Below are 10,101 nucleotides of genomic sequence, written 5' to 3'. Positions count from 1 at the left end.
ATGGCCAAGCTCCATCTGATATCAGAGATCTGATTGTTCCTTATGTTCCTAACAGAGCACTTCGCTCTCAATCTTCAATTTTTAAAAGTAGAATGGGAGGCAGATCTTTTAGTTATCAGGCTCCTCTCCTGTGGAACCAACTACTAGTTTTAGTCCGTGAGGCAGACACCCTGTCTACTTTTAAGGCAAGGTTAAAAAGTTCCTTCTTAATAAAGGTTATAGTTAAAAACATAGATGTATGCTTAGTCGCTGGGCGGGTAGAGAGGTGGGTTGACGTAGAGCATTAAGAGCCTGATCGAGCTCGGGAGAATTTAAGTCCTGACAGACATTTCTCCTTAACTCTACCTTGGCTCTACCTTTCTTATACCTCGTGCAAGATAGTTAGGTTATCCTGAGCTATTTTCTAGCAGTCTATATTTAGACTGCTGGAGGACATAGGGACTCCTTTTCAGCATTCTATCTCTATTCTCCCATTCTGCAGTATTTATCAGTTTAACCTCTAACATTATGCCCTCTCTGCGTTTCTTATAGTAGCTTTGCCTCGTCTGTTCCTGTTTGGCTGTGACTCCATCCTGGAGAGAAATATCAGCCGTGCTGCTGCCATCAACACCTTTGTTTATACATGTTGGAGCTAGACCTGATTTTTAGTGTAGTCCTTTTTCTCTAACTGTGACAAACTGGATGTGCCGTTTCATCCTCTGACATGGAAGCTCTTCTGCCTGGCTGTGTTAATCCTGGACAGGGCCGCCTGTAGAGCTAGTTAACAGTTACCTTTTGTATCTCTGCTTGATTTTGTTTGCTTCTGTCTCTTTGAAGCCCAGTCAGCCTTGGCAGAAGAAATTTCTGGATTTTTTTTTGGTAACCTTTTGATCTATTCTAATGTCTTGCGATTGGGTTAGATCTGTAAAAGTTCCTTCCTAATGTTCATTGTATGACTTTATATCAATATTTACCTGCAGCAATGAAGTATATTTTATTTAAATATTCTGATCCTGATCTGAATGGACCACATTTAATATCTATATTTTCTCTTCTCATCCATTCACCTCTTATAAGTCAGCTTAGTTTAAAAATATTTGTAATTAACTGCAGTTGTAGATTTGAGAGAAACAGTCATGTGTAAAAAAACAAAACAACCAAAAACAAACTGCTGCAGACATCCTGGATGGAACTTACCCGCTCATGAAGAAAAGGTTAAAATACAAAATGGGGTGAGAAACTACTTTATTGCATAAGGTAGAGAAAAACAGAGCTGTTTGTATTGTATTACAGAGCTGAGAAAATACAGAACTCACCGACGATCGGGCAATGGGTCTCCTATGATCCTGAAAACAGAGAGTTCAGATACTTAAAAAAAGGCAGTATAAATGACTCTCTGAATAAAAGCGTTGTAACCTTTTAAAAGTTGGAGGGACAGAAACCGTCTTAACAGTCTAAACACATGTGTTTACCTTAGATGTTAATCTGCAAGCCTGAAAACAAAGTTTAGATCCTTTGAAAAAGATGCCGTCATGAGATCTTTGGAGCGCATCCTTCAGCTCATTTTTATGCTGCATGAAAGCAAAAGCCTAAAAGGAAACAAGGAGAACTTATCAAATCTTGTGTGATACATGCATCAAATCCACTTAACTAGGGGGAAAAAAAGAAGTAATATAAAGATTTGCACAAAGATATTTACCATTTGTTTCTGAGGAATCACAAAAATGTCACAGCTGTTTTTAAACCCAAAAGGACGGAGGAGGTCGACTAGGTCCTCCTCTTTATAACAGCCATCAGAATACTTGGGAAGGTTGGTTATCAGCAGCTCCTTTGTCTTTAAAAGTGACAGAATAAAAAAAGAACTCATGTTAGCAAAGAGAACATTCATGTAAGACCACTTTGATAAGGACACAGATCAAACCTAAGCATTGGCAGATGGGGGTTGTTTGTGAGCATGAAGTTTCTTAGATTAAAAAATGTGTTGTTTAAGCCAGGTTTCTGCTAAGGTACCCCAATCAGTTTAAACATCCCCTAACATTCACAGACTACTTCAATTTTGATTAACTACTGTCTTCAGTCATAGAAATACACATGTTACTTAATGACTGTCCAGGGTAAAGCAAACCAAAGCAGGTTTAGGGAACTCTACCTTAGAAATGTAACCATTGGCTGCAGGTTTCAATTCAAATAAGGTTTTATCAAAGCCTGGGAGAAAACCTTGGGAGCCATGATTTTTGTACAGTGCATCCCATTCATTGTGCTTTTATGAACCACATCCTTTATGTGTACAGTTGGATCCTACTACTCCTACCATGAGTTTGTTCCAAAATCTGGGGATATTGCATGTGTTTTGATCAATGTTAGAAAGGCTTTTATGTTATTTTGATATGATCTCAAAGATTGTCCAATGGAGCTTTCCTAACTTTAATTTTTCCCAGTTTTTTCATTTTCAATTGTAATCACGCTAAACATATCTAAGGTAGGTAAGATATACTCAGCCTAAGATATTGATCTGGGTTCTTTGTGATCTCCAAGATGCATTGTCGAATCCCCCTTGGAGCATTTTTTTGCTCCTCTAGCAACTAAGGGCCCTGTCACACCTTGCTGATTTAGACAGCGTATGCCTGACGTCCAAGAATCTTCTAAAACGCTGGCATACGCTAAACTTTCTAAATTTGGAATATACATAAAGTATTCGTAATGAGTCCAGAACTTATGTCCAACGACAGCCTAACTTATGCATAACGGATGGCAGCGTAATGCCCATAAAATGATGCACAAGCCAGTGTTCTGAGGGGGGCAGCAATGCGCCTGGAGGTGCCCCGCCTGCAAAAATAGATTTCTTTGATTGTGGTATTAACCTAGCTGCTGATTACCGTCCGCCAAAAAAAAAGAAAAAAGAAAAGGAAATAAAGAAGGTTTGCAGTTGCAGGAGAATCAGCGTCATGTCTGCTAGGAAGTTTGTTGGCCATGGGCGTGAACGCAGGGAGGATTCATTACACTTACCTTCTCACTCACCCTATAATGGGATGAAGTCTGGAGGAGTACTGACGGTTTCCTCCAGTGACCCCCCTTTTATACCAAAATGCTGCCAATATGCCATTAAATGTAGCTAGAACATTAGAAAGGCGTTCAGTATGTTGATATGCATTGGAAATAAGTTATTGATAAGTTATGCATAAGTTGTGCACAAGTTACTCATAGGTTTTGGTCTGTAACTTATGGCCCATGTATGGCAAATGGTAAATGGCATGTACTTAGAGCCTTTTTTCAAGACTTGACCAAAGCGCTTTACACTACATTCATTCACCCATTCACGCACACACTCACATACTGATGGTGGTAAGCTACATTGTAGCCACAGCTGCCCTGGGGCTCACTGACAGAAGCGGGGCTGCCATACACTGGCGCCACCGGGCCCTCTGACCACCATCAGTAGACAATGCAGATGAAGTGTCTTGCCCAAGGACACAACGACAATTAAAGTCAGAGCCAGGGCTTGAACCTCCTTCGATTTCAGGGCAAACTCCTACATCCAACGCCACTGTTGCCCCCAAATGCTAGCATACGTTGGGTTCTTGACGTACCTGCCATATGTTGACCTGGACCAGCGTGTTTCAGCGTGCTCATAACTTATAGAAAACGTAGCCATAACTTATCCAACGTATGCCAGCGATTTGGCCAGATTTTCTGTACGTCAGGCATACGCTGGTATAAATCGTCAAGGTGTGACAGGGGCTTTAGTTTCAAAAGCCTTAAAACAGCTTTTAACGTTTTCCTACAGATAACAATGATTGTATCGCTTCTGTATTTACATTTTTTTTTCACTGACCAGCTGTCTCATTGTTTACACAGTTACACACTATTCACCTGAACTTTCACTGAGTTTTCTATATTTATGCTTTTATAGCCTTAGATTGCTAGAGGACATAGGGACCACTTTTTATAATTCTGCTTCATTCTCTTTCTATTCTCCCATTCTGAAGTATTAGTTATTTCCATCCATAACTTTGTGTTCTCTCTTCTTTTTCCTCTCAACTCTCGCTGCATGCATTCTCGGTGTCTGGGATTATTGAAGAGTCAATTACAAATTTTAATGGAAAATCATCGCCACAAGCTCATACAGGAGGAGCATGTCTTGCAAGTCAATGTATTGATGTGGTTAATCGGTTTTTCTTGATTGGAACTTTTACCCAATCTGACTGTACTGTCTCTGTAAAGTGCCTTGAGATGACAGGGGTCGTGAATTGGAGCTATATAAATAAACTGATCTGAATTACATTTTGACAGGCACAGGTGTGCCTCCTTCGTTATGCCTCACCAATTTAAAACACCAATAAAATTATATCACAAAAGAAGAGAAGAACACACAATTACATTTTAACTGCAGCTTTCCTGTTAATAATGCAGCAAAAATACAAATTTATAAACTTCACATTTAAATAGTATGATTAGCTTTATGAAAAAAAATAGAAAAGTGCTTACATCTGGCTGTGATAAGAAATCCTTAAATTCAAGAGGACCTGGTGAGGAGTCAAAGAAATAGAAAATTGAAGAACAAAAACTTTTTTTATCATTACTAGTAGAACTGTACTATTTACATACAGAGGTCTTTGGGATCCAAGTATTTTTCTATCTGCTCTCCTGGAGTCTGGTCACATGTAGCCAATGTTGCTGTCGGCTTTTTGTTTGGTGCAGTAGCTGCTGCAGATTTGTTCACAGGAGCTTTAAAAAGATAAGGTGTTAAAGTGTAAATAGATAATATCACATCCACATCTAGTTTACATTAAACACGACAAAAAGAAAAAAACATCAGGGTATAATTTGGTCTATTTTAGGGTAATTGTGACGATTTTGTACAAATGGTCCAATGAAGTAATTGCCATTTTAAAAGCAGAAAGTTTTACTTCTCATTCCTCATTTAGAGCAGATAAAGAGTTTTAGAAAAATATTCAAGCTGAAAAACTGTACAATAAACCATTTATTCCTTTCTAACCACTGAAAAGTCTCCCACTTACATTTCAGCTGAGTTTTCTCCTTTGGTTTCTGCTTTTTCTCCAACGCTTCAGCCTTTTTTTTAACAACCGACTTGTCCAACGGCTCAGACTCTCTGCGAGGAACCAGAGAAATTTGGTCACGGCAGCGATAAACTCTGCTTCTTAAACATTATCCAATATAATTAATATTATACAGGTTCATTAATCATTAATAATATAGCAATAACATAAAGCGGGTAGAATAATTAAAACTCTCAATGACATAATAGCAAGACAAAGCTTACATTTCAGGAGACTTTTTCTGCTCATTTAAAGTCGACGGAGGCTTCTTGGGAACAGAAGACTGTTGATAAAAAAAATATTGCAAATTAACTTTGCAGTTAATAATCTAATTCATCAAAAGGTAATAAATGGCTGATAACAAAGGCAGAGATCCTCTGGGTAATGTGGCCTTAATTCACATCTTTTTCAACATTAATTTTTTCACTTGGAAGAAGAATGATGCTGCTATAGCATGACTGATGTTGGTTATTTTTTCCTATTCAACCCAACTCTTTTATTATGAATCTTAACTCTTTTAATGGTGTTGTATTTTATCATTTTCATTCTATATACATTGTTTCTATATGTTTAGCTTTATTAACACAATGTAACGTTTTTTGTTTTTCTCATTGTACTTTTATTTACAATACTTTACTTCAGTTTAGTTGTTGTTAAAGCACTTTATAATTAAAGTTGATGATGAATGTCGTTATATCTCCGTGCTAAGTCTGTCTTTAATCACTCTATGTCTGTTTTTTTTTGCTGTCTCCGTTTCCTTGCTTGAGGTTTTGGGGTTCAGAAGTGAAAGCCCTTGAAAACGGAATCGTTCCGTATTTAGAAATAGAAGTACCTGTCCTGTATTTAGTGGAAAAGGAACACACTCATTACTGTGAGAATAAAAAAATAGTATAAAGCTAATGGAAAATGAAGAACAAGGGCACATTAGATACAAAACTTACGGTAAACTTGTTCCCAGGCCCTGTCCTTTGTTGATATACATATATGCAACAACCCAGAATACCCTCATCCCATTGGTCGAGCCAATTGTTGCTCATGGAGAAGATAGCAGGAGACAAGAGAGCAGCACTCAAAGACAAACAACTCACTGCTGCAAGAGCTGAGAGGAAAAACAAGTGGAAGAAATAATGTAGCATTTAGCTAATGATTCTTTCTGTTTTACAACTGTAGCCTACTGTCATTGCATTAAAGGCACAAATATGTTTACAAGTTTGCACAAGTTTGCTTTTGCAACAAAAATGTGCACTATTTATTTACTGTTTTATATTCATTTTTACAGTTTGAAGTTGAGCAGGACAGGCTTAAGTTTAAGATACTTAACAAAGTTTTGTTATTTTATATTAAAGTGAATTGTTGGATAGTAATTTGTTTTCCGTGTATTTATGTCACTCACAAATATGCATCTAATTCAATGCATTTTCAAATTTCCCAGATAAAGGGGGAAAAAAAGCAATCGGGTCACCTGGCACGCACATGAGGTGTCCCTTTTTTTTTTCAGGGAGTTGGCAACCCTAGCCACAGCATAGAAATTAAGGAAAGAAAGTCCTGCTTGAAGTTTCCCACAAGCCATGCAGTGAGGCGCAGCAACTACACGGGAGGAAAATGGTCAGACTAGACGTAAATCTGAAAGATCTAAGTTTGGATGAATATCTAACTCTGCAGATGACCCTCAACTATCCATCCCCTGGTGAAACATGGTGGCAGCAGTATAGCGTTCATCAACAGAGAGCAGAAAGTGAGACAAGGCTGAAGGGGACATGGATGAGATAAATACAAGGCAGTCCTGAAACCGGATGAATAGGTGTACACATGATGCAAAATGCTGGGGGTCAGAAGGGGCCCCTGTGGTGTCTGAAAATGGGGAATCTTAGTTTGAAGTAATCAGACCTTTAGCTTTGCGGAGGAACCAGCTGCGCTTTTTGTTTTCGCTCCATCCGCCCCATCTTTAGGCGATGACGACCCGGGTGTGGACTTCAGCTTGTCGATCTCTGCGAGGAAGACAGGGGCCAGAGTTTTGACGAAGCTCTCCACATCTATCTGGTCCGACAAAGTCTGGACGGCTAGAGTGAAAAAAAAACACAAAAATATGAATCAACAATATTCACCGTAACACATAGGGCTATCTAAGCTCATTCCTAGTTTGGTCCAACCTGATGATTCCAGCACTTTCTTGGCCAGTTTCTCCACGTTGCTCGACCCCTCATCCTGAGGGGCCGATGTCTCTGACGACTCTCGTCTCTCACGGCTTCTTCTCGATGACCTCCATTTTTCGCTCCTTCTTGGCGACGGATCTCTCTGGTAAGGCCGTCTTTGAAGGCGTTGCTCCATAACTCTTCTAAAGGATAAATAACGTCTTCCTGGGCTTCTTGAGCGATGGTAAGAGGAGGTGGGCCTGTCACAGCGTGGAGACCGAGACCTAGACCTAACAGAGCAACAAGTGAGCTGGGTTTGTTTTTTTTCTAGAGGTTAAAGCCATCCAAACTTGAATATGATGCCCCAGATGTAATTATAAACCAACAGTTGAAAGAGTTCCCCATCTACCTTCGCTTTAACAGACCTGTGAGTATTTCTATAGCTGCGAGGTGATCTGGACCGGCTCCTACGTCTGTCTTTTCTGTCCTCAGAGCTCTGACTTTGCGACGAGCTGTCTGAGCTGGAAGATGACCGACTCCTTGATTTAACCCGTTTCAACCCACGATACGAGGCTGGGGTGTATGAGCCAGAACAGGAGCTTTTACGGCGATACCCAGGGCTTCTGGAGCGGGAACGGGAGCTGCCTTTGGATTTGTCCCTTTGACCCACAGACCTGCGGCGGGGGGGGCGGGGGCTGCGGGAGCGAGAACTACTCTCCTCTTTGCTTCTCTTATCATGGCGCTCAACTTTTCTGTTTAAACACATAAAAATATATTTAAAAAACACATTAAAGATAAAGATAAAGGTCTTTTCGGCGTCTTTTCACCTGGGAAACGATGCTTCTTTAGAACCCCAGTCCACATATCTATGGAAGACAAAGCACATGCATCCAGTTAAAAGCAGACGCCTTTCTTTCCCTACATTCTAACATCAACTTCCACTTAACTTTAATTAAATTACTAAGAATCCTAATGTTGGAAACCCTGAAAATTATCTAACTACTTTCTGAGGCCCTAAAAATAAAATTATGATGTATGTTCAGTTCATAAGATAGAATTCACAAACTGTTTCACATAAATAAATGGAATATAGAAAAAATAAAAATGATCTAGTTATGTAATAGCTTGTTTAAATTTCATTTTATTTAGTTATTTATGGTTAAAAAAAACAAAGATTTAATATTTATATGTGCATAGAGAAGCAGAAAACCCATTCAGGCTTATTTTAAAGGCTCCACCTTAAAATTACAATCAAAAATTTAAATCAATATAAATATCAATACAAATACAAACATTTAGACCTTTTTCTAAATTTCGGTTAAGTCAAAGGAACTTTAATTTCTTCAAGGATTATAATAAAGTATTACTTTAAGCCAGATGTGCAAATATTTTTCCTACTTTGCAGCCTCTGTATCAATATATATAATAATTTGTTTGCTTTTGGTTTAACATAAAAGTTTTCAGGTATGGAACTAACACAAAAATACACATTAGTAAAACGTTGAAATCTTAAATAAATAAGAATCCTAAGTTTGTAAAATAAACCAGCTAATGATGTCAAAGTCTTTGAATGAGCTATAAGTCAAACAAAACGCTTTAAAAGGGTTAATATTTTATTCACCTAAACTATATTGCAATATGATAAGCAAGGTTAAATTTGTTATAGAAAAAAAGATGGGAACCAGATGATCATAACAGCTGGATGCTCTGCCCTGTTCCGCTCTAGATAAGGTTTTTATCACTAACCTAAAGCCTGCAAAGAGCTGTGAAGGCCTCCACACACAGTCAACCCAAACAAGTTGCAAACAGATGTAGAAAACAGTAAAATGTTGAATAAATATTGAGAGACAGGAGTCTGGACTATGATGGGAAAATGATTTCTGTTCCAAACAGTCACTAATGATATTAAAACAACTCCTCTCACTCAGAAACTGTGTAGCCTCGCAGGTGTGCGATGCTCGAAAGGCTTTTATAAACTAAGTAAATGAAAACCAGCCTTTATTAATCAATATTAGAACAGATGTAATGGAAAAAACCTGTACTATAAAGTCAGTAAACTTTAAGAATCAACTTAACAACTAACTTTCCTTACGATTCCTTTTGGTTTGTTGATTTTCTTATTAGTAACCCAATCAATGTGCTATTTAGAGCTCAGATTCTCTTCAACAATTATACCTTAAACCCGCTAACTCAACTAAATCACTAAATAAAATGTAATTATAGTTTTTTTAAATTCAGAGATTATTTGTTCCATTTAAACCATTTACTACAGAATTTACTCGTCTCAGAGGTGAATTAAAATTAGGATTAGATATAACTAATGCTTTATTTAACATTATTGAAACAAGTTGGAGAGAGACATTTATATAAATGAAAAATACTGACGGACGTATTATGGATCCCACACTGCAAACCTGGCCTGTCAGACCTGCAAACGTTATTAAAAAAAAGATCTATTGCAGAAGTAGCTTTATAATAGTAATACTACATATAACTGTATCATTGTTGAATGCTGAGGTAATCCATCCATCCATCCATCCATCCATCCATCCATCCATCCATCCATCCATCCATCCATCCATCCATCCATCCATCCATCCATCCGTCAGTCTGTCCATCCAGCCATCCATCCGTCTAATCATCAATCATCCATCCATCCATCCATCCATCCATCCATCCATCCATCCATCCATCCATCCATCCATCCATCCATCTATCCATCCATCCATCCATCCATCCATCCATCCATCCATCCATCCATCCATCTATCCATCCATCCATCCATCTTTCATCAATCCATCCATCCATCCATCCATCTATCCATCCATCTTCCATCCATCCATCCATCCATCCATCCATCCATCTATCCATCTATCCATCCATCCATCCATCCATCCATCCATCCATCCATCCATCTATCCATCCATCCATCC

General features: G+C 38.5%; 1 protein-coding gene across 1 annotated transcript in view; it reads right to left on the bottom strand.

Annotated features, from left to right (window-relative positions):
- LOC107095501 overlaps positions 1-10,101 on the bottom strand; it is a 24,420-nt gene that overhangs the window by 9,604 nt on the left and 4,715 nt on the right. The window contains exons 3-13 of the mRNA XM_015391632.1: positions 7,996-8,034; positions 7,594-7,920; positions 7,187-7,458; positions 6,924-7,096; positions 5,261-5,319; positions 4,998-5,089; positions 4,585-4,704; positions 4,465-4,502; positions 1,679-1,813; positions 1,452-1,568; positions 1,296-1,325 (exon numbers count right to left, since the gene is read on the bottom strand). Coding sequence (XP_015247118.1) covers positions 1,296-1,325; positions 1,452-1,568; positions 1,679-1,813; positions 4,465-4,502; positions 4,585-4,704; positions 4,998-5,089; positions 5,261-5,319; positions 6,924-7,096; positions 7,187-7,458; positions 7,594-7,920; positions 7,996-8,034 — 1,402 coding nt within the window. The remainder of the gene's footprint in view (positions 1-1,295; positions 1,326-1,451; positions 1,569-1,678; positions 1,814-4,464; positions 4,503-4,584; positions 4,705-4,997; positions 5,090-5,260; positions 5,320-6,923; positions 7,097-7,186; positions 7,459-7,593; positions 7,921-7,995; positions 8,035-10,101) is intronic.

Source organism: Cyprinodon variegatus, unplaced genomic scaffold, assembly GCF_000732505.1.
Source record: "Cyprinodon variegatus isolate N-32 unplaced genomic scaffold, C_variegatus-1.0 Scaffold553, whole genome shotgun sequence".
Taxonomy (NCBI): domain Eukaryota; kingdom Metazoa; phylum Chordata; class Actinopteri; order Cyprinodontiformes; family Cyprinodontidae; genus Cyprinodon; species Cyprinodon variegatus.
The sequence above is the reverse complement of the archived record's forward strand: the minus strand, read 5'-3'. Positions and strand labels throughout refer to the sequence as shown.